This window comes from Empidonax traillii, unplaced genomic scaffold, assembly GCF_003031625.1.
Source record: "Empidonax traillii isolate 1590-97213 ecotype Southwest subspecies unplaced genomic scaffold, ASM303162v1 scaffold1220:size151964, whole genome shotgun sequence".
In the NCBI taxonomy this organism is placed as follows: Eukaryota; Metazoa; Chordata; class Aves; order Passeriformes; family Tyrannidae; genus Empidonax; species Empidonax traillii.
Genome location: NW_020956413.1, coordinates 54772 through 78685, shown reverse-complemented (window position 1 = coordinate 78685; position 23914 = coordinate 54772). Strand labels below are relative to the sequence as shown.

The 23914-nt window shown below is 40.7% G+C and overlaps 1 protein-coding gene across 2 annotated transcripts in view; it reads right to left on the bottom strand.

The window, feature by feature from the left end:
* The window catches only part of WIF1 (WNT inhibitory factor 1), a 42464-nt gene that overhangs the window by 1699 nt on the left and 16851 nt on the right, over positions 1-23914 (bottom strand). The window contains exons 3-9 of one of the 2 annotated variants that reach the window (XM_027905907.1): positions 17979-18087; positions 13122-13262; positions 9917-10012; positions 9041-9136; positions 7616-7711; positions 2005-2100; positions 1293-1388 (exon numbers count right to left, since the gene is read on the bottom strand). In XM_027905907.1, the coding sequence (XP_027761708.1) occupies positions 1293-1388; positions 2005-2100; positions 7616-7711; positions 9041-9136; positions 9917-10012; positions 13122-13262; positions 17979-18087 (730 nt within the window). The remainder of the gene's footprint in view (positions 1-1292; positions 1389-2004; positions 2101-7615; positions 7712-9040; positions 9137-9916; positions 10013-13121; positions 13263-17978; positions 18088-23914) is intronic. The other variant, XM_027905908.1, reaches the window with a different exon arrangement.

Sequence of the window (23914 nt, the reverse complement as noted above, 5' to 3'; positions counted from 1 at the left end):
AGCTGACAATATATGGTCACTTAGAGAACGTGATTTTTTTTCACTTGCTATCTGAGTTCTTTATAAGAAGAATACAATAGGAAAGAAAAGTTCATACTGAACTTATGAATTGCAGTTCCTATTGGTTCATTTCCATGTATCTTTTTTCTAGCCATAACTTATGGCATTTCTCCTTCAGAGAACAGCATGAATAATTAAAACACAAATCCACTAGCTAACAACAGAAAAGTGGACTCCTCAAACCTATTTTTCACAGCAAAATCCATTTTAGTTAGGTAATACTCAGTTTTTAATGAAAATACTACATTTACTATAATACATTTTGATATAATACAAATCACAAGCATCAGCAGCTTTTAATAAAAACAAACATCTGTTTGATGCTGCAATGTAAAATCTTGCAAATTTTTTCAGATTTTTTATTATTGACACTTAAAACACTAAATGTGAAGCTAACAGTGATAAACATTAATATCTCATGGGAGTATATGAAGATTATATATTGAAGATCTGCTGTTACAGCACTGTGGCACATGAAATATAAAATTAAATCTGAAGTTCTTTCTTACTGGATATATCCAATTGTATTTCAAATAATTTTATAGTACCATTTTAAACCCAGTAAAACAATCAGTTGGCAAATCAGTTGGCACCTACAATAGGTGGCAAATGGACCAATAAATACAATAGAAATTCATTTTAAGGACTTTAGGTTTGCTTTGGGACAATATATTTTGTATGCTATGTATAAAATATGGGGACAATATTGGGACAATATATTGGGACAATATATTTTGTACACATAGGTGGGAAGAGGAGGAGAAAACTATAAAGTTGCTAAGAACAGATCTTGCATAAGTCTTCAAGTCTTCCCCAAAGTTTCTAAAGGACATTTCACTTTTCTCTGAGTTATAAGAATTTTTAGAACCTGACAGAGTTTTATTTCCAAAAATGCCTTCCCAACATTTTAAAGCTAGCTAATCACTGAGGAGTACTGAAGGACTTGTATCCCTTCCATACTATGGGTGAAAGACAGGCAAGGTCAACTAGAAATCCGATCGATACCAGATTCTGGAATTTCTATTACAAGGTTGACCTTGGTAAAGGAGTTTCAAATTATTTTAAGTATTTTTTTAAGCAGTTAAAATTATGGAGTATTGAAAATCTTTGTTTTATTGTTTGGATTAAAGATTAGAAAAAAATGGAGTGTGATATCATTAATAATGCTGGAAAGGTTCATCATCGAGTGCATAAGACCTCGGATATGACTCTCTGTTTTGTTTCTCACTTACTTTTATTGCAATGTCTCCCGTGCCAGCCTTCTTTGCACTGGCATTTGTTGGGCTCTACACAGGCGCCATACAGGCCACAGCCAGGTTCACAGACAGCTGTAAAATAGAAAGTATATATGCCTGATCTCTTGACTTTTCCTCCAGAGACAGAGTCATACATTTGCTTTTCCTGCTGTTCCACAAGATGGGTTGGTTCTGGCACAGGCTGGGGCTCTCATAATACATCTGTACCTTAGCACTGAGTGCGTGCAGAGCCTCGGAATAATCTTCACACTCCCTTTTACCTGCAAGGTCTGGCTCAGCCTCTGGCAGGAAGAATCAGATTGAAGAGCAGAGCTGAGCATGCACCAGAACAAGTGGGTAGAGGGCAGTCAACAGCACCCCTTGCACAAAATGTTCCTTTAATGGACTTTAATGTGGCAAAGTATTGACATTTTAGTAAGCATTTCTCTATTACTCAACTACTATTGCTGAGCTGACACATTGATAGAAACTCAGGGTACAGAAGAGACTGTGAGGAGACTTTAGTTAAAAAAAATATTTCTGGTTTCATAATGCCCTTAAGTCTGGTGTATGCTATATGTCCAGAAAGTTAAATAACTTGAAATACTTTGACAAAAAACAATTAGTGCTGATGTTATGTAAACAGATGCTGTATAGCCAGTATCGATGCTCCCACCACAAGGACTGATGGAGTGGCTTTGGTACTTACGCTTTGAACACAGGTCTCCCTGGTAGCCTTTGGAGCACTTGCACTTATTCCTACCAGTACATTTGCCTCCATTTCGACAGGGCTGATGGCATTTACCTAGAAATTGAAAACACAGAAACAGTGGTCTTAGTCCCCTGTGCCTACTGTCTCCCAAGGGCTCAGATAAGGGACTAGAAAACTCTCCAGTGTAGTAAGGCCCTCTGATTATTATCCACTACTGGTTGTTCAAGCTGGCAGTGACAAAAAAACAAGGAGATGTCCAAGGCCAATCAAAGAGACTTCAGGGCCCTAGGATGATTAGTAGAGGGATCAGGAGCACAGTAGTGATTTCCTTGATCCTTCTGGTAACGAGGAATAATATTGATAAGAATAGGCATATCCATCAGGTCAATGAGTGGCTCCGAGGTTTGTGCACTCAGAAAAATTTTTTTGACCATGGGATGATCTACTCAACACCTGTCTACTGACACCTGACAGGATGCACCTATCTCAGAGGGGGAAACAAGTTTTAGTGCCAGAGGTAGTGGGGCTCATTGACAGAGCTTTTAACTAGCTTGGAAGGGGGGAAAAGGACAAAACCAGGCTAGTCAGTGATGAAAGATGGGATGGTGTGCCAAAACTCGAGGAAAGGAGCACTTGAGGATCCTTCCATGGGATCCCTCAATCTGCTTCACAAGGTGTTGGCTACAATTTACCACTCCTGAAATGTGCATACAACAATGCACACAGCATGAGGAACAAACAAGAGGAGCTTGAAGCTTTGGCCCAGTCCCAGAGTTTTGACATCACTGGCATAAGTGCAACCTGGTGGGATGAGTCCTGTGATTGAAGTGCCCTGTTGGATAGTTACAGGCTCTTCAAGAGGGATAGGCAGGGCAGAAGAGCTGGAGGGGTGGCACTGCATGTAATAGAAGAGTTAGAATGTTTGGAGCTCACAGCTGGCAATGGCACCATTGAGAGCCTCTGCGTAAGAATCACGAGGCAAACAAATAATGTGGATGCCATTGTCGGAGTCTCCTATAGACCTCCTGGACAGGATAATGACGCTGACAAATTACTGTTTGAGGAACTGAGGGACACTTCCAAGTCAACTGTCCTTGTCCTTATGGAGGACTTCAACTTGACTGGGAGCATCACACAGAAATTAACTGGGAGCATCACATAGCTGGTACAACCTGGGCCAGAAGATTCCTAAAAAATCTGGGATGACAACTTTATAGAACAGGTCCTAAGGGAGTTGACTCAGAAGGATGCTCTCCTTGATCTGCTGCTTTTCAACAGAGCGGGTCTCCTCAGCAAAGTGGAGATTGGTGGCCATCTTAGCCACAGCAGCCACAAAGTGACCAAGTTTAAAATCTCTGTCGACAGGAGGAAAAGTGCCAGCAAAACCTCAACTCTGGGCACGAGGAGAGCAGACTTCAGGATGTTTAGCGAATTAGCGAGTACAGTCCCCTGGGAAAATGTTTTTGCAGGTGCTGGGGTTCATCAGCTCTGGTTACTTCTCGAAGATCACCTCCTGAAGGCACAGGAGCAGGCAATTCCAAATGTCAGATGTCAAGCAGATGAAGCAGAAGGTCTCCATGGCTGAACAGGAATCTTCTCTTGGAAATAATCAAAAAAGGAAAGTGTATGCCCAGTGGAAGCAAGGTCAAGTGACACGGGAAGAATTTTCAGAGATGCTGCTTGCCACTGTAGGGAGAAAATTAGCGTGGCCACAGCTCAAAGGGAGTTGAAGCTGCCAGAAATGTGGGGGACAATAAGAGCAGATTTTTCAAACACATTAATGGCAATAGGCAGTATTAGAAATATCACTGGTCCGTTACAGGATGAGGATGGTCACCTCACAAACAGGGACAGAGACAAGGCAGGGTTACAAAGCACCAAGTCTGACAGAGTTCAAGAGGCATTTGGACAATACTCTCAGGCGCATGATGTGACTCTTGGGGATGATCCTGTGCAGGGTTAAGAGTTGGACTCAATGATCCTTGTGGGTCCTTTCCAACTTGGCTGATTCTGTGGTTCTGTGATTTGGTGAAGTGTCTGAGAAGCTTGCCTTGTACACAAAAAACTTTTCAGATGCTGATGTAAGAGTGACCAGGAAGATTCTGCTGCAAGTCTGTACTTCCAATTTATATGCATTCTTCTTCTTTGAAAATGTGACAATAATTCGGCATGGCCAAAGCCCATATGACCTTGCAGCTTTTACAGCTTTTTTGCAAGTTGTGCCACTCTGACTTCGCAGAATCCCCCATGTGACCAGTGAGTATTGCCTCCTGCCTTCATGGGGGAGGCAGCACTGCCCAGACTATGCAGTTGCAAAGAGTGGGATCCAAACCTAGGGGCACAAGCAGAAAAAAATCTGGTTCTGGTGGCAACCAAGATACTTGAGGACTGACAGGTATGGCCACTACTTGCAGACAATAAATTGGCCTGGCCTGACAGCCAGAGGCTGTGGAGCACCATGGTGCTGTGGATGGTGCAGTGAGGGATGTTCCACATGGCAGCTCAGAAACTAAAGGCACATTAAAAAAGCATGCCCTTCTTTCCTGTTTGATAAGAACAGAACAACTTTGCTAACAGTAATTAGAACTGGCAGACATTTTTCAAGGCTCCTGGTCCTGAAATTCCTTTCTCTCACACAGAGGCTTTGTCAAAGGCAGAGGCAGGGTCTGGTGATGCTGTTATAGGAAGGCTTCTTTGGCCCTGATTGCCTGTGATGGAGGAGGCCCACGTTGGTGGAGGAGATCCACAGTCAAGTTCTTGCTGAGCACGGCTCACACCAAAGACCTTCCTGAAACTTAACACCAAGTGTCCCATCACTAGATTGTCAATACCCTGTTCGAATTTGTCTGCATTATTTCATTAATTAAATCTTCATTCTAGGAGGGGGAGCACAGAGCCCATGAGCTTAATCACTCCCAGGCTGAGGGAGGCTCACTGTCCCCTCCCTGGGCACTCTTGGGCCACTGGGAACTGCACCATCAGTCCCTTGCCTCCTTGATACCCATACGAACTACTCCAGCTTTCCTCATTATTGCCCCAAACCATTTTTCATCTTTTCCAATGCCACTACATTTTCTAGATTCTTCAGAAAAGAGATAAGCCCCCCTCCTTCCTAGATTTAGCACTAATATTACCTGGATCTGTGAGGAAACAAAAAGTGGAACCCGGGGTGGCAAACTGCTTTCTCTAATTTTTTTTTCTTTAATTTTTTTTTTAAGAAGGGTGTTAACTGAGACCTGCACATGATAATTTAAGCATCAACACTAACTGGCTGTGCTGAAAATCTCATTCATGATCACAGACTGCCCCCTTGGGAGCTCAACACCCCAGGCAGTGCTTGATCTGCCCTCAACCTCTGCAGACCTCTCTAATGCACATGTATACTGTAGATATAAAGGAAACACTTGTTTCTAATATAGATAATTATTTTAATAGCCCTGAAAAACACTTCCTAAACAGCTGACGGAACAAACTGTGCTAAGGAGAGTTTCTGCAAAAACATCATCTCCCTGCAGGAGCCTCTGGAGAGAGAACTTATAGGTCTTCTAATTTGCAAACATTTGCATTCCAAGTAATTACTGATCGAAGGGAGCAAAGCTAAGGAAATCCATGAATTTTCCTAGCTATTAAAATAAACCTGGAAAATATGGGTCAAGAGATGTGACAGCAACTTCCACCGAGTTGCATTTGGCTCAGTACAGCTCAGTTAACTTCAGACTAAGACATAGTCAAAGAAGGAAGGAAAGATTAATAATTCTCTCCGTTATTGACTGAGAAATGGAAAAAGCAACAAACCAGCTGGTGACAAATAGGGGAGGAATCCAAAACAAAATAAAACTCTCTGGAATCAAAGTGAAACACTAAATAGAGACAATGCATATCTACTACTAGAAAAAACGTGGAAGACTGCGCATGCTTGTTAGTATCGTTGACGTCCGGTACAGAGTGATTCCATTATTAGACAAGCACTCAAAACCTTTACACAATATTAAAAAACCAAACAACAAAACCTTTCAGTTTTCAGAAGATGGCTTTCTGCATGTTGAAAGGTTTTCTCCCCTTGTTGTTTTAAGACCTCCATGACTGAATGTAGCTGGCTCTGGATCTAAGAGGCAGGACTCCCCTGGTGTTTCAAAGCCCTGTCTAGCACTTCTTGCAGTCTTATGCTGTTGTGCTGGCACTGGTGCAGTGCCCAGAGTCGGTGGCAGCTGTCAATCACTAACTATTGCCATCCCAGCTTTTCAAGAGCCTAGGCAAGTGCATAGCTTTCCTTGTTCTTGTGGTCTTGTGACGTGACACCAGTTTAACTCATAGCATACTGTTATCCTGATTTTTTTTCTTTCTTTTTCACAGGAACTAGTTTATTGCCTGTATTTTAATTAATTTGAGTTTCTCAGGTAAGCCTTTGCAAGAAGTCAAAGCAGTTGCATCTACCCCAAGCAGTAGTCGACAACAATGAGCTTCAGCTCCCCAGACAGATCAATTAAATATATTGCCCTTAATTATACATACTGTAATATCAGTTCTAAGAATTCTCTTCAAAAAAACACCATCAACATAAAATACATGCTTCTCTCTTTGAATCAAACTGTAATCTTCATCTGAAAAACGTCAACAAAGTTGACTTCTTGGGGACTGAAGAAACCAATGGGGTTCTGTTAGTGTCAAATTTGAACTTGATGTAAACAAACCACTGTAAATCCAGTGGAAACCCACACTGTTTTTCGTGTGACATGTGATCCAAATTTATATCAGAGGTCAATAATTAACTTAAAACCAAAAAAGCTGTGCTGCTTCTGTTTGGCTCAAGTTATGGTAAGGTAAAAAGGAGTTGCAAAACGCCTTGTAATGCGCAGAGAAATGGTGAAACATTTACATACACCAAGTGTTATCTGCACATAAATGCTGAACAAAATGTAGGTCTTACAGTAGCTGTGTTCTTTCTCTGCATGGTAATTCACTTATTGTCCTGTATTGGCTGACAGCAAGTTAGAGTTTATTTCCAAGTGTTTCCAAAGTGATACACATTTCCAAATTTGTTATTAGTGAGGTTATTTTACTACAGGGAAAGTGTCTTGCACAGTGTCCTGTTAAAAGCTCCAAGTCCAGAAAGAACGAGATCCAACTGTACATTCCCAAGTAGCCTTGTGAATGCAACTTATATGTTACATGAAAGCTCTCAGCTCTTACGGTTCAATCCTCCTTTTGCCCCAAACCTTTCATTCCCAACTTAAAGCAGCCCTTTCAGAGTTGAAGGCTCAAACCTTATCTGCTGTGCCCAAGTGTGATTTGCCACAATGTTTGAAAATAGATGCCCCATGCAGGTTTGCAGCAGCACATCTGTCACAGGGTATTGCTTGCACACTTAAGCTTGAGGATTGTTACCAAGCCTGGTTACTAGTGAAAACAAAACAAGGCGGGGGATAGATGGTCTAGTAATGAATCAAACTCATTAGGAAGCATGTGGTACCTGATTCTGAGGGTCCCAAACTGACATGTGAGACCCTTGCTGTGAGCCCAGAAGAGGCAGGTTGCATGTCATCATTCAGGCATTGACACTAGAAGAAGGTGACATAAGTGAAAGCAAGGACACAGAGATGTTACTCACTAATTTCACAGTGGTCTCCTTCATAGCCCGAAGGACAAATGCATTTTCCCAAATAGAAACATGTCCCTCCATTGAAACAGGTTGTTGTACAGTTTGCTGAAACAAATAAAAAAGGAATTAACTAAGTCATTAATATGAACTAAGCCTGACTTGGACTTAATGTTTTCTGCTGCTCATCATAAATAAATATTGAGTAGGTTTTAAAAAGCAGGATTAACCTCTTTTTATCCGGTTTACATAGGAAGACTGAAATGTGGTTATTCCTACATAATACTTTACATGGGCACACACACAAGTCAGTATAGTGAGAAACAAGTGAATAATACAGCAATGAGCTCTCTGAGGACAGACAGTGTGACATATTTATCAATCCTCACATATAAAGCTTATTTAACAATTAAGGTCCTGTTGCTATTAAAACTGCCAGTGTTTGACGAAAGGAGCACAACCTAGGACTGGAAGCTACTTCTACAAGAGGATACTTCGCTAAAGTTCTTAATTAATGCTTTGAATAGAAAGAAACCTATGTAAGTTTTCCTGTGTGGTGACATACATGTAAATGCTCTCTCACCTGCCAAATTATTTACGTTGTGTTAGATGCAACTTTTCACCAAACAGCTGGGATTCACATTAATCCTTCAAAACATTGGCAACATTTAATTATAGTGCCCTTTTGAAATGTTTTTTTAATGTGGCAAAAGTCTGTTCAAAGACTAAATACAAGCGAGGCGGACACTGACAACAACAGCTTGTGCAGCATAATGGGAAGGTTCCTATCATTTTGCCGAAAAGGCCTCTAGGACCTTTTCACTCAGTCTTTACTTCATCTAGTTCTGCAACAATAAATGCAGAATAATGCTCTGCTGTGCCATGAGCAGTTATATTTCTGCAGGAAACAACTTAGTTTTTTTTCACATGGTAGCTTGGACTATTCCAAATTACTGTTCTGATCAACTGACTGTTCATTTTTATCCTTCATGAGCCGCAATGCAGCAACAAAAAATGAATAGCCTGCTTATTTTTCACATGTCCAGATGCTGCACATTAATGTAGTAAATAATTAGTAAAACTAATTTTACTACAGGAAACTAGAGTTCAAATAGAGATTCCACCTCCCCTCCCCCCCCCCCTTGAAATATGTGATTTTTGTGGTAGGATCCACAGCTTTTCAGTGAATCAACTGAAGCAGTTATCTAAATTACCTTTCACAGAGCTGGAGTATCTGAATGCCTTGAAATCCCTATATTCTTCCAGCAGCTGCCAGGCTGTGCTAGAGCACGTATTTGAAGAATCACAAAATTTTTAAAACTTATTTACTTGTTGCTTACCTTACTTTTCATAATCCACTCCTAAAGGGGAACTACCGCAGGTGAATAAAGAGAGGCTGCTGGATGCAGAAGCTGAGGGGTCTTAGCTAGCACTTACCTTTATCGCAGTTGATGCCGTAGAACCCTGGGGGGCAGATGCAGAGGCCAGGGGTGATGCAGAGCCCACCGTTCATGCAGCGAGGAACACACAGTGCTGAGGAGCGGGAGGAGCAGAAACAACATTGCTGGTGTGATAGCAATTTAAACTTCACAGCGCATCAGCTCCTTAAGCTACTCTTCCTTCTGCTGGTTGTTATTAGTAAGTCACCCTTGCAAAGCGCCTCTGTTAGTGACTTTTTTTATATAGCTGGAGCATCTGGGAGTGAAGGATTGTATTGGAGTAGGAAGCCCATGAGGATGATTTGCTCCATCTCCAGGCACCCCGGAGAAGGACTGCCACTGAGGGACGAGGAAAGGGAGGGATAGGAAGAAGATCTAGTTTCCTCACCAATTCCTACCAATTCCCTGGTCCTTCACTCCTGGAAATATCATCTGGGGCTATTATCCACTAAGGAAGGGGAAAGAGAAACTCTTTGCTTCATCTTCCCATATTCGCTTTCAGCCTGCCTACAAATCAGGTCCTCTCTTCAAATAAACAAATAAACAAATATGGAGCAACTAAAGTCCTGTGCTTCATTTCCCAGCCAGTCCTCGTTACCATAAAATTTTATTTAACCTTTTTGCCACATGGATTCCCCGTGATTAAGGATCACTTAACTACTGTGTCAGTTTTTGTTAAAAGCAATCTCTTACAGAGAAAACATTTTTCTTGTAAGCAATTCTTATTTTCATTAGACAACAGATGACAATAGTAATTGGACTCAAAATATATGAAATCTTCAGAATAGGCCATTCTTACTTTTAGGAGAGGTGCAGGAGATACAGTTTCGTTGAGGTCATAGTAAAGAAGACAGTTGAGTTTTTTTTTAATTACCTTTCTCACAATGAGGCCCGTAAAATCCATCTGGACATTCACAGACATGTCTTTCGTTGCAAAACCCTCCATTTCTACATCCTCCTGGACACTCCGCTTCATAAAATATAACAACAATCTTAATTAAATGCTGTCAAGCCAACCCTCAGTAGGATCAATATACTTCTTCGACAAAACAGTAAAAATATTTGCTGACAGACAAATTATGAAGAAATAAAAATTTAGCTAAGACTTTCTTCAAGAGAAATTAGTTTCTTTTTTAGTAGTCTACAAATAGAGGTCTTATCACGTGTTCAAATGTGCAGTGTGCTTGTTGACAGACTGTGCATTTTCCCTGCTCTGCTATTCCATGAGTGCATGAGCAATGTGGATGCTCTGCTCAATCCACTTTCTTTTCCGTGTGGATATGAGCAGGCTACTCAGGGCAGTACTTGCACGGCTGGTTAGACCTGCTCTCAGTGTGCAGGACCAGTTTCAATTTCTGCAGCCTAAAGTAGACTGCAGTGCAACTTGCACTGCATTAATCACCGTATCTGTTACTAGTGGGGTGACAAAGTGATGAAATTGGTATTCATATGAAAGAGTCAGCTGCAAGGCTAAATGAAAGAATGCCAGAAAGAAAATGAAAGCATTCCTGCACAATGGTCCTATATCATCATCCAGCTCTCATTCATATCTCAATTACTGATCAAATACTGGTAAAAGCATTTGGCAACACTGGCAGGATTATACAAAGAGATAAATACCTCTGGGTTTCACCACTATCCTCAAAACACCAGAGTCCATTGAACAAGACGCAAACTAAATCAAACCCTATGGAACTCCATGAAACCACGGCTGCTGGGTAGAAAAAACAATTACTCAAAAATACCTTCCAAGATACCTCACAGAGAACAAGGCAGGCAGGAGAGGCTGCCTACTCACATTAGAAAAACTTAACATTACTAGTTATCAGTGGTAGGCATGACCTCCTCATCTCTATACTCTGCCATGTGACACTCCAAATGACAAGGTTCAAAAACTCTTAGGTAAAATGATATGCCTTACAAGTAAAGCTGTTTACAGCAGTAGTAATAGTAGGAAAGGCTTTTCGGTCCAACAGTGTTCCAACACCGTACTCTATGACTCTTTCTGGAAATGTTTCTCTTCTTGTAACCGAATGCAGAGCTGCTATTCATGACAAAAAAAATGCATGCTTAAATACATACCATTTCAAGTAGAAAAATAGGAAAACATAACTTTTTGTGTGGTCACCTCGTAGCCGCAACAAATCTTCTCTTATCCCACAAAATTGCTCCTTTGCTCCCCTCACTTCCTCTGGCACAGGCCTTTCTGTATGGCCAACAATAACTGGAAGCAGTGACCAGGGCTCTAACAGGAAAGATTGGAGCTCCTCACCACATGATGTCTTTCAGAGGAAGGAAACTGACCTTTACTCTAACATCAACCTATAAGGACATTCTTATCCTTCTCAGCATCTGTCCCAAAACATTGCAATGTCCACCTTACCAGACACAGGGAAAGAATAGGAGTTATCCCAGTACGGGCTGGAAGAGATGAGGTGAGAAAGCTTTTCCTCTGCACACCTCTAGAGTTTGGAAAATCATCCTTGTTTCTCTCAGTTTAACTCCAGGAACAAAGGACTGGGACAATAATCAACCCTAGGTTTCTTGAGAGGCCATGTGATATAATACTGCTTAATTTTTAAATATTGCAACTCATGTAAAAACAGTAACAACAACTAAAAACACAGAAATTATAACTTGGACGAATGCTACAACTAAACTGATTTTGGAGCCCTTTCTGTTGAAGCCACTGTTTTCCACAATACGGACCTGTAACTCTGCTGCCCCAACTATAATACTTCCAATGCTATTTCCAAAATTTATTAAAAGATATTCAACTGAAAATAAAAAGATAAAAATAATAAAAAAAAAAGTTTTGTGTAGCATTTACAGCAGACACACAACTTAATACATTAGATCTGATTGATTGATTTTGCTTCCTTTAAGCCTCCCTTTTCCATCCTTTTTCTCTGCCCACTTCTTCTCCTGCTCCTCCACTTTCCATGGGCTAATGGGCAGCAGCAAGGCTTCAAAGGAGACAAGCAGCTTTGCTATTTAGGTGTAGTGAGGTTTCAAAGAATAAACAGCTCCTGTTCCCACTGCTCACTCTTTGAAGCCACGCTACAGCCAATTAGAGAAAAGAGTGAGGAGAAGGAATTGTGGGACTGTGAACGAAGACTTAATCGGAGAAGAATAAAAATCTTGTTCTATGTACATCAGCCCTGTCATGGGTTAATTTGAAACAATTGCACATGATATGGGATAACTGTCTTATCTTAGACACTGATTTTTCAATTTCCATAGCCTCATTTTGAAGTGATAATTATAGTTGTTTGTGGTATATCAAATTAATCCAGAAAGTCTTATTACATAGTGTTTATGGTTCATAGATGGACTGATTAAACAAGTGCTCTCCTCTCCAAGCAAACACTGCAATAACTTCATGATGTTCTTCTTCTTCCAGCGTGTCCTCTGTGTGCTTACTGCTTGAGAACTGCAAGTATTGAACACCAACTTCCACCACCTTTCCTATACCCAAAGCCAAGAGATTGCATTTGAGCTACAGAGAAGGTAAAGCAAACTTTTGCAGAAATTTTGATTTAGTGTTTTTGCATTCAGTTTGGATGTGCAAGTTGAGATTTAAGAAACTAAGGGCACCAAATCGGAACTAAGGCACTGACAGCATTAATGGATACCAGTGTCCCCACTACAGCTCCCAGAAGTCCAGTTCTCCAATTATGTGCCATTTCTGAAAATGTTAGCCTCAGCCTGCTTTCACAGGACCAACTCTCCTCCAAGCACCTCAAATCACTTGCTAACAGGGGTTTTTCATACGATACATCTCTATCAATGTCCTTGATGGGATGAAAGTGAACAGGAGGAGGGAGAAATGCCTCCAACTTAAGTCTACTAAGGGAGTTCAGTAAGAAAAGTGTTAGTAAACATGTACCAAAGAAACAGCAAATGCACACGGAGACAGAACAATCTGGAATTCACCATAATTCCTACACTTTTTGTGAACACTTTATTTTCATCCTCCCTAGCTCTTATCCTGAATGAAACATAAGACCTGGTCTTACAGGTCCTACCATTAGGTGACCTGGTCTAACAGCATTCCAGAATGTTCTCTTTAGTATTACCTTGCTGACAGGTTTTAAAGAAGATGGCATTCTGAGGGGTCTGGAGAATAATATTGCCTTCTGAATTCATTACAATCACGTTCACTTCAAATGCAGCAACCCCATCTTGTTTTCCAAGGCAAGGAAATCCAACCTGAACCACTAAAAGGATAATAATAATAATGATAATGACAATAGCAATAATAACAATAACAATAACAACCTATACACACATACATACATATAAAAACATACATTGAAATACTAAAAAAATAGGTTATCATTATATTTAAACTTCTAAAGAATGCCATTGATGAAAACTTCACACACATCACCTTCTTCATAGATGGCTCCAGAACTAGAAGTACAGCAGCACAGGAGAAGAACCTGTGCTCATTTACTGATATTACCCAACAGTCCACAGCACAGACAGAGATCATAACACAAACATACTTTTGCTTGCAGATGAGGCATTTACTTATGTAGAGCTATCTATGGATACACCAAAACAAGCCAGAAGCCTACATTTAATTTTCTAAGTTGAGCTGATCACTTCTGAGTCTAAATTTTTCAGGCTCTCATACAAGTTCTGCAAACACATCTTATATATTTGGGGAAAAAAGTTACTTTGCATAAGTTTTTCTGGTTTGGATATTGCAATAATACTTAAATAAGATAATATCATTAAGTGCAGGAAAAATGGTACTCTTGATAAAATAAGATCATGGGTGCAATATTTAAAAAGAAGGCATAGACACATCACTCTGACAGAACTAGTTAAGTGTAGCGATATTTGGACATTGCCTTTCCAGGAAAAGCAATCAAACACCTTTGAAATACAAAAAGCCTGAGTAAATAATTAAGGCCAGTAAATCTGGAGTATTTTAATGACAAAGTAAGCTTGACACCTCTGCACAGAGCAGAAGTCTCTTGCATTCAAATCCATCGCTGTGAGCTCCCATGGCCTATCACAGTGCTGAGCAGGGCTGGGGTAGGGCAAACCTCAGCTCTGGTCTCTGCTTCCCACATTCAGCATGCAGTTCACATTTGTCCATCACTGGCTAAAAACAAGGAGAGGGAATCACAGCTCTGATGTCTCTCTGCTAGCCCTCCCTCCACCACCAGGCCACAGAACAGCCTCTCCCGCACATTTACATTTCTGCATCCTCTGGAGTGCTTGCACCCAGGGCTGCAGAGCAGATGGCTCTAGCAGGAGTGACAAAAGGTAAATTAATCCGAAAAGAAACCTAAGGAAACCTAGTGACTTATACCAAATTTAATGTTAAGTAGTAATTAGAATGCTCTCCTGGGATGTGGAGGATGCAGGTTTAATCCCTTTTCTCTGTGAGCTCATGCCTTTTTTCCTCTGTTCAGGAAATAGAATTTTCTTAAGTAGAAGCAGGCTGAGAGCAACTCTGTGTTTCTGCCCAGCCTTTCAAGTTTGCAGGCAATTGCTTTACCCACTTTAGTGAATAAGCCAAACCCACAACCAAAACCAACTTACAGTCTCAGGGGTGAGTCTCAGGGTGACTGCTTAAGGGACATCTCTGAATGACAAATCCCAATAAAAACAGGCATGAAGTGTCTGGAGAAGACTGGAATCTGGAGAAGTGCACAGGAGTCTGGAGAAGTGCACGGCCTTGCAGCCCACTATTGCTCTCTACCAGCATGGAAGAGTGAGCAGAGCTGCTGCACCCAGAGAAGGCACCCAGAGAAGGCACCAGTTTCTGCCACCAAGCTTGGGGAGAGCTTCAGCACCTTTGGATGCTCAGCAGTCACATTTTAATGTCTCAACACCAGCAGCGGGCAGGGAGAGAAGGTCTCCTGAGCCTGACCAGCAGGTGGGTGGAAGCAGTGCTTTGCCAGCAGCCTGGTCGTAGCCTTCACTGGCAGCACTAGCAAGGCACTGCACTGCTTGGTTCAGACAGGGACAGGAGAAGCCAACCCAGGTCATTTAGGGGGCCAGCTCTTTCTCAGTCACAGGCCACTACATTGCTTCTGGGCACAGACCAATAACTGGTTTTACTTTCCTGAGTGTAGCGTTCAAGATGTTAATCACCGCCACAACACCACCTCACTTTGTTTTGAACTTGCTGACCTCAGATTGAACCACTCAAACTTCACAGGCCTTCCCTGTGAAACGAGCAGCCAACTGCTTCTCACTGGGCAGGTACACACACTCCTCTCAAACATCTTTTGGACAAGCTGAGTAGTCTTAACTCTTTAAGCTCCCAGTGAAAAGCACCTTCTGCAGCCTTCTTAACATCTTACCGTGTATCTAGGTGTAACAATACTCATGGTTTTGAGCACTGAATTAGGTAGCAATCCTGGGATTTGGGAATAGGATTTCAAATGAATCTAGGGAACCTAGGTGATTTAAATCTAATGTAAGTCTGAGGACAATTTGGTACGTCATCTCTTTAAGGATATACTGAATCAGAGAAAGCTGAGAGAAGGACAAGGCTGCATCCAATGCGAAACAATTGACTCCCCGGTCTGGCAAAGAGAAAAATTAGAGGGCACATAGTAGGTTTATACAAAAATCATGACTGTCATGGATAGGACCAACAGTATGGATTGACTACTGTCTCAACCAGTGCATAGACAAGTGCCCATCAGATGAAACTGTTGCAGCCAGACTCGAAACAACAGAAGGGGGATCTTCATGCAATGGGAGGCAGTGAACTCCTTGCCAAGGTGATTGGAGGTAACAGAAGATGAAATGGACTCAAGGAGAGCCTAGAAAAGTACTGCAAATAAAGATCTGTAACCTGTGTGGGCTTATAAAAAGGACAAATCACTTAAGACTCGGGAAATCCTCCGAGTTGAAGTTAGTCAGAACTGAGAGGGTAAACGAAAGTATCACATATGCATGTCCTCCTTTTGCTCTTCCACAGGTCTTCTTATGGCCACAATTGGCCATAAGATAAAATACAGGCTAGACAGGCCCTACAGCACTGAAGCCATCCATATGCCTTATTTGGCAGTAGGCAAATATCCTCAAAGAAGTTTTTGAAGTCCACTGATTTTGATAAGAACGCTGGGTTCAGCTACCTCTGAGTAAGGTATCTGTTAATCCTCATTCTTGTTTCCCACTCTCATGTTTGTTACAGCTTATTATAGCTCTTTCCTCTTTTATTTCTCCTTAATTGTCTTTAAGGACAACTAACTGTCTTTGGCCTAAAACACCTCTTCAAGAGATAACAACTGTTGATTTGTTACTAAATACAAGCTTGTGATTGAATTATTCTGCCATGTCTGTGTAGAAGAATGATTTGGTAATGCAATAGATCCAGATGAACTAGACTAGATCTATCACAACTGTTTTGCAAACATATAAATTACAGCAATAACTACTAAGTAGCATGTAATAAGTAATAAAAGTAGCAATAACTACTTTTATAGCATGTATTTATTTAGGACTGCTTGGTTAATTTTGGCCAGCTAGCAGGCAGTGTAAAAACCCCACCATCATACTAGTGTCTCACCACTTAATGGTGTAAATGCTTCAAATACTATACATGTACTGATTATCAACTGCTATTAAATGCTGAAGGCACTAGAACGCCAAACAGGACTCAAATACTGATTATATACACACTAAGCACCGTGGTGAACTGCACATGATCCACGCAGGGGAACACCACAGACATGCCCATACACTGAGGTACCAGTGCTGCCAACTGGGTAAGTCCTTTTTGGCTTTAATCAGACCTCCTGTCATGATGACTAACAGACCTTCTGCTGCAACTATGCGACCTCATCTCCAGTCTCCCTGCACTTGCAGATTATGCTTTCCTAAACACAGTCAGAGGGGGGTCATTTTGGTCGAGCCTTTCTAGATAGCTAATATTAAAGGAGAAGCTAGTTTATGTTAGAGGATGCTGGGTGTAGAGCTTCCCACATATCTCACCTGCTTTATATGGAGATGGAAATAACAAGAACTTGACTTTCATGGCTTTTTAGTTGCATTTAAATGTCTTTATTTGACATTTATCAGGCTTGCAACCAATTTAACTGCAGCAGTTGTGGTACAAGTATCATAGCACCTCTCACCCATATCTATTTTCAATACCACTCACTCAATCCACACTGAATGGAGAGACCAATCCTTAATATTAAATTCCAGGTGTCACAGCAAAAAGCTGTACTGAAACATTACTTCAATGTCGATCTACTACAAGCCAAAAATGGAAAATATTAAACATAAACTTTCAGAATGTATCCATTGAAAAAGAGAAGAGGAAGAATGGTCAAAGATGAAAGTTTGTAAATTAGTATTCAATTTGCAGCCTGGTCCTCCTGTTCTGCTTCTCATTTCTTTTCTATTTTATCCCTCATGGCCTTAGGATGGCTAAGGCAAATCATGAAACCATGGTCACCGAAACAATACTGCCATTCAGATGTACATTTCTGCCTTTCTACCAGAGCTTACCATGTATGAGCTCTGAAACAGATCACACAAACTGTTATTCATCCACTTCAGAGAAAAGTGGATTCAATAATCTCTCATAGAAAGCTGTTTTACTCCAATCAGCTCACTGTGCTCCATAGTGCTTTTGGAGCACTCACACTGGCTTGGGCTCAGCCTCTGCTGTGGAGATGTAAGTTCCAGTGAAGGACCAAAAATGCACAACTGAGGCACAAGTTTCTGCTGATTTATCTACACATAAAAGCTTCATGTGACTTGGCTCAGACAAAATATGCTGCTGCATTCAGGCAAGGCACTCACAAACCGTCCAGTGCCAAGAAGCATAGCAATAAACTTCAGAACCACAATTCATAAAAAAATTAATGATTAATAATAAAATATTTATACTTCACTGGTTGCAGAATATTTTCTACAGGAACACAATTTATAATATCAACAGCACAAACCTGATGCTTTATGAGGAACTGTCCCAAGCAGGGGGATATTTATAGTTGGATCAGCCATTATGCCTTTATCCAAAGAATGCAATGACAGGAACTCGTAGTAGTACTCAGCCTATGACAAAATAAATGAAAAATCTATATTTATTTTAATTGCTTTCACAGAAGCAAACTATTTAGCATATAAACTAGAGCAGAAAAATACTACGCTTTTGATTATGCCATTCTATAATTTCTATTTTTTTCTATAATTTCCTTGAGTGTTTCTTCATCTAAGTGTAATTTTCAGGTAATTTCCTCTTATTTCAGAGATTACAAGTGACTGTACAGGAATCACGATGCAGCATATCAGCAAGGAAAGTGGCCTCCATTTGGTGGACAACTGTTATATAGAGAAGACATTTTTTTTTTTACAATCTGCACTACTTATCTGGCAGACAACAGAAATATATAAACATTAGGCTAATTCTTAAGGCTATTTTTTGTGCAGAATCCTTCTGGAACTGATGGTGAGCATGGATGACCTGCCTGCACCAAGAGTGCAGTTTGAAGAGCGTGCCCAAATGCACAATGCAACTGCAGCATGAGATTACCCAAGCTTGCTCTGGGTTGATCTGCACAGCACAGCACGTTGCCTTGGGCAAACAGTGCCAGGCAATGAGTAGCCACATTGCTGGAGTGCCAGGCTGGGACCCATATCTTGCTTACAGCTCCAACACTGCCCTGTTCAACCTCAGTTCATTGAATTGCTCCAAGGGTGGAGCTGAGAGTTCTCCTACCACATTGGCTTCATGTCACTCATTATTAACTGCAACATAAATGATTTGTTTTGGCAATTTCCAAAAGGTGTTGGCATGATTTAAAAACTACTTTCCACTACCTTCATCCTACTCCTCATAAGCACCTGCATTGTGGCACAGAGTGTAGGCTTTGGTACTTCCCTCCATGGGACTCTGGTCTCTCTTGATATTCAATGCAAAGTGATGTCATGTGTCTGCAGAGTCACTGTACAGACCATGTACACACCTAAGATGTATGCACCTTAGCAAGTCACTGGAGGTTTACACTACTGTCAGCAGCACAACTGCTGGTGTGCAGAGCAAGTGGAAATGAACCTTTTATACTAAAATGTGGCTTCCCACTTACCAAGTAGCATTAAATGAAATACATGTAATTCTACCTGCTCTTCTCAGAAAAGTCCTTGAGGTCTTACCATGGTCACTGGCAAAAATGTGTTTACATGCAGCAACTGACAGTAGACGGTATCGTTCTGTCTACTTTTCAGATAAAATAGTGAAATAAAGAGAGATTAAATAAAAATTTTTATGAGAAATTTGGCCTGATAAATGGTAGCTAAGTTATGTCTACAAGACATCTGTCAATGTCCTTAGCCAGAACACTGTCCTTTTTCTCCTGTAATGACCCGGCTCCCTAGTACAAGGAAGACATGGACTTAGCAGAGTCAGATCAGTGAAGGGCCACAAAGATTCTCAAGGGTCTGGAATGTCTCATATACGGGGAGAGGCTAAGAGAGCTGGGACCATTCAGCCTGGAGAAGGCTAAGGGAGGATCTAATCCATATGTATAAACAGCTGATAGGGGGTTGAAAAGCAAATGGAGCCAGGCTCTGCCCAGTGGTGCCCAGTGTCAGGACAGGAGACACTGGGCTCAATACAGAAAACTTTCATCGGAGAAAACACCTTTTTACTGTGTGGGTGACTTAGCACTGGTACAGGTTGTCCAAAGAGGTTGTGGCGACTCCATCTGTGAAGATATTCAAAACTCAACTCAAAACAGTCCGTCAAGTGGCTGTAAGTGACCCTGTGTGAGTGGATAGATCGTCTTGAAGTTAGACTGCCTAGTCTCAGATTAGCCTCAGCCCCTCTGTGATTCTGTGCTCTGCTAACTTGAGCAAAAGCCCTGGCAGGGTGTGAAAGACCATCTCCCTTTAGCTTCTGATGACACTAGAAAAGCACTCATGACTTGAGCAGGGAGGTTGTTATGAAATTCCTGATCAGCCGTGGCAGAACATCCACTCACTCTGTGCGGACGTGTCATAAGGTGATCCCAAACAGCATGAGGGGCTACCCTGCACATGGACAGTCTTCGGAGGGTGTTGTGTAAGAACAGAGATGTTAGACAAGGACTCGCAAAACAATAGGGAAGCAAGCAATGAGAGGTTTTAAGGGTGAGTTAAACACATGGAGTAAATGTGAGAGGGAGAGGGGACATGGAGAGAAGCAGTAAAACCAGAGATGAAAAATGAAGTCTGGGGTTATGTTCAACAGGCTGCTTTTAATTAAAGATTTTTTTTTCCAATACAATATACCATGCCAAAATATGAAAACAAGCCATAAATTCAGATTGTGAACATTTTTGTTTTCACATAAAACTTTGGTTTGGAAAAATAATTATATGTCTCCACACATCTATAGAATAGTGCAGTGAGTGAGTCAATGCTGCACTGTCTGTTTCTCATTGGTTAGCTTTGATGTTTGGTATATCTAAACCAGGTCATAATGAGTTATGACCTGGGATATTAAAACATCATGTTCTTACTATTCTAGTAAACAACAATCGGTAACTAGACCAAATAGCTCCACTCCCATATTTCCATTGCAGCCGCACTGTTGTAGCACGTCAGCTTGTGAGCCAGAGCCCCAGTTAGCAGGAAAAGGACTGGAATTTCATTTTCCAGAGCCAAAATGATGTCTCAGGATAAAGACAAAAAGAAAGTTCCCTGTGGAAAAGTGGACCGACTGCTGCATGAGCCACAATATTCACTGCCTTTCAAGGAAGTAGTTCCTCTAACCAGAGTAGAGGTGTAGCAGTGATTAGTGCCTGAGGCAAGAATACATTCTGATACTCATTAAAAAGATGGGAAGAGACACTGCACAAGCAACAGGCTATTCAGGAGGAAAGCCACATTGGGGAGAGATACCTGCTCTCACTGTTTCTGTACAAAGGTTTGTACATCTGCTGAGTTGACAAAAACTGAACTTCTTGAAATGATAGTACCTAAGAATAACCTGAAACACCTCAGGTAGATCCAGCTGCAAAGTTATGGAGCCATGTGCTGCAGGTATGTTCGCAAATCATGTGCTGAACTGAATTGGTTAAATTTTGACATAAAAGTTATGCACAAAAATCATAGAGAGGCTGCACAGTAGCAGAAGTAGAGTAGTTTAATTCCTCAAACCTGTGAATCTGAAACATGATTTGACTGCCATAAATCCTATCTATTTGGAAAAAATCTGTCTTGACACAATCCCTACATCCAGTCTCCAATATAGTCCTGCTGTAATTGGAGTTGATTGTCAATTAACTTGCATTAATCATCATGACTGAAAAGTAAACAACATGCTCTCAGCAAATACTTGCCATGCTTCAGCCTACCATGAAATTTAGTCATAATGGTTAATTAAAGATATAGGTCTGTGCAATTAAAATATTGTTTAGTGACTACCATAACTTATGCTGTAAGTGGCCATTGTAAGTGACCTAGTAGTGAGTGATCTTCCTTGGATATCGTTGAGAGATAAAGGGGAAAAATCCATAACCTGTAATCCTTTTTTTATTATAAAGATATTCTCATTTTTTTTTTGTTTTGTTTTGTTTTTGTTTTTTTTTGTTTTTTTTTTAATCCAGCCTATGAACTCTCTGGTACATGAGGGTCAAAATTTGGTAGTGAAGCTAAATCTTAGAGGAACGCTGTTGTCAGAGGTGGTGGAAGAAATGGGGTTTCCACTAAATTATCGATCTTTGTCAATTGCACACTCTGCACTCACAGAGGACTTTCGGCTTGACTTCATGAAGCACCCGAGGAAGAATATGCTTTTAATTCTGAGTAAAATCTTTGTTTGAGACCCTCAATAACTGAGGCAAGGGCCCCTGCAGATGTTGTGTGAACAGTCTGGGGACTTGGTGCTTTCAGGCAGCAGGTAGCCCTGTGCAGCTGCCCTTTAACAGTTCCCCATGTAGGTAAAGCCCTCAGCAAAGGGAGGAAATTTCACTTTAGGCAAGTAATTCCATGGTTGGGATTAACTTTTATGGACTTTAAATGTCTGTTTTCTATAAATCAGAGGAATTTAAAAGGTTATAAAAATAACGAAGCCGTCTAACAAGTATTGCAGCAAACATCTGTCGGCAGTTTCATTTTAAATGATATACAGTTAAAATTCCTACAGAACTCCACTCCTTGGTACAAGATCAACTGTGCTGAAGTACTCTTATCACTCAGATGTCATGTCGTATCTGACTTGTTTTTTGTTTCATATTTAATCAAAGAATTCACAATATTGTGCTTTATGTTTTCTTCATTTTACATGAAAGATGTAGCATGAGAAGTAATGCTAGTACCTGAAGCAAAGCTGAGCAGCTTAAACTGTTGTATGTCACAGCTCGATAACCTAACGAAACCTACACCCTTTCTAATTATGAAGAGAATGTATGTTATGTACGAAGTGAATGTGCTTTGAAGTAGATGTAAGAAATTAACTATATTTTCTTCTCATTATTTTAAAGAGATCAGTGCTGAATGTTCTGTTATGTTATCAATTAAATTACAAATATACTCTAATGCCATTTTTTTCATTTAAATAAAGAAACACATCAAAAAATGTTCCTTTTTATCCCAGATCCATGAATATTTCTGGCTATACACACACTAGAAGATTCTACCATGTATTATCCATAGCAGATGCTCACAGCTGCATATGCCATAAATAAAATCATAAAGTGAGACAATGTATGTGTTTGTTAGGTGTTTACAGCATGGACCGTTGCTTCCCCAAGATATTAACCACATTAGGTCAGAGGAGTTGTTCTGTCTATGTTCCAAGATGAAACACGAAGCAAAGTGAGACAAATTCCAACAAAGAGTATCCATACTGTGCATGCCAGGCTATTGAAGGAGTCTGGCCACGGTATGAGTATGTACATATATATATGAACAGTTTGTTACTGTGGTGCAGTCTAGACACTGCTGCAATGAGCAACATAATGGTGCCTCCTTAGACAAGCAGATCGTACACTGTCTGCGTACAGACTGCCTCTTTTTCTGCTAAGGACAGCAACTCTGCCTAACCTGTTAATTGGCCCCGTCACAGAGTGGGTAAACCATTTTTTGCACTTCAGCATGACACTTGCTGTCAGATTCACAAGGCAGACCCAGAAGGGGAGGCATACTTAACAATATGAAGTGATACAGAAACATGGCCTGAGAAAACCAGTTTCCACAGAAGACAGGATAACCTGTTTTCCATTACTGGCTGCTAAGGGTACAGGAATGAACCAAACAGCAGGTTTAAGAACAACAGAGATACAATCGAAAGGAAGTTTGGTGTTTCTAAAAGAAAAAAAAAAAAGAAGGACACAAATTAGAACTCAGAGAAATGGGCAATCTCAGAGAAAAATACACTATGTGATAGTGGTAACTAGGCAATGCTGTGGTGAAATGCTCACAAATCTGCAGACCCTGTTCTATTTTTCTATGCCTGCTTTCTTCACATTAAGAAAACCACAGCAGACTGAATGAAAAGGAAGATTTCTTTAACAATGGAGTGAATCCCTGCATGAAACTTTCAACAATAACTACTTGTAGTTTTAATGGTTTTAGAAGAATGGTACAAAAACTCTCAGACTTTGTCAATGGAAGATGTTAACTGGTGCTTAATGTCTCTCATGGCATGTAACTGTGGATGACAGATCAGATCCTCCAACAGCTGGAAAACAGTTGAAAAAGAGAAATTTCTTGTTTGTTATCAAAAGAAGCCTCAGATATTTAAAGGTGACACTACAAGCTTCCAAGAATGCTTTGCAGTGGAGAGATGGACAGAAATCCTTGCAGAATACATTAGTTTTTGCTCCAAGTAATGCAAAAGGAATTTCAGTAAAGATAAGTAACATGAAAAAGTCACTGTCAAGAAGCTTGGTGAGGTCAC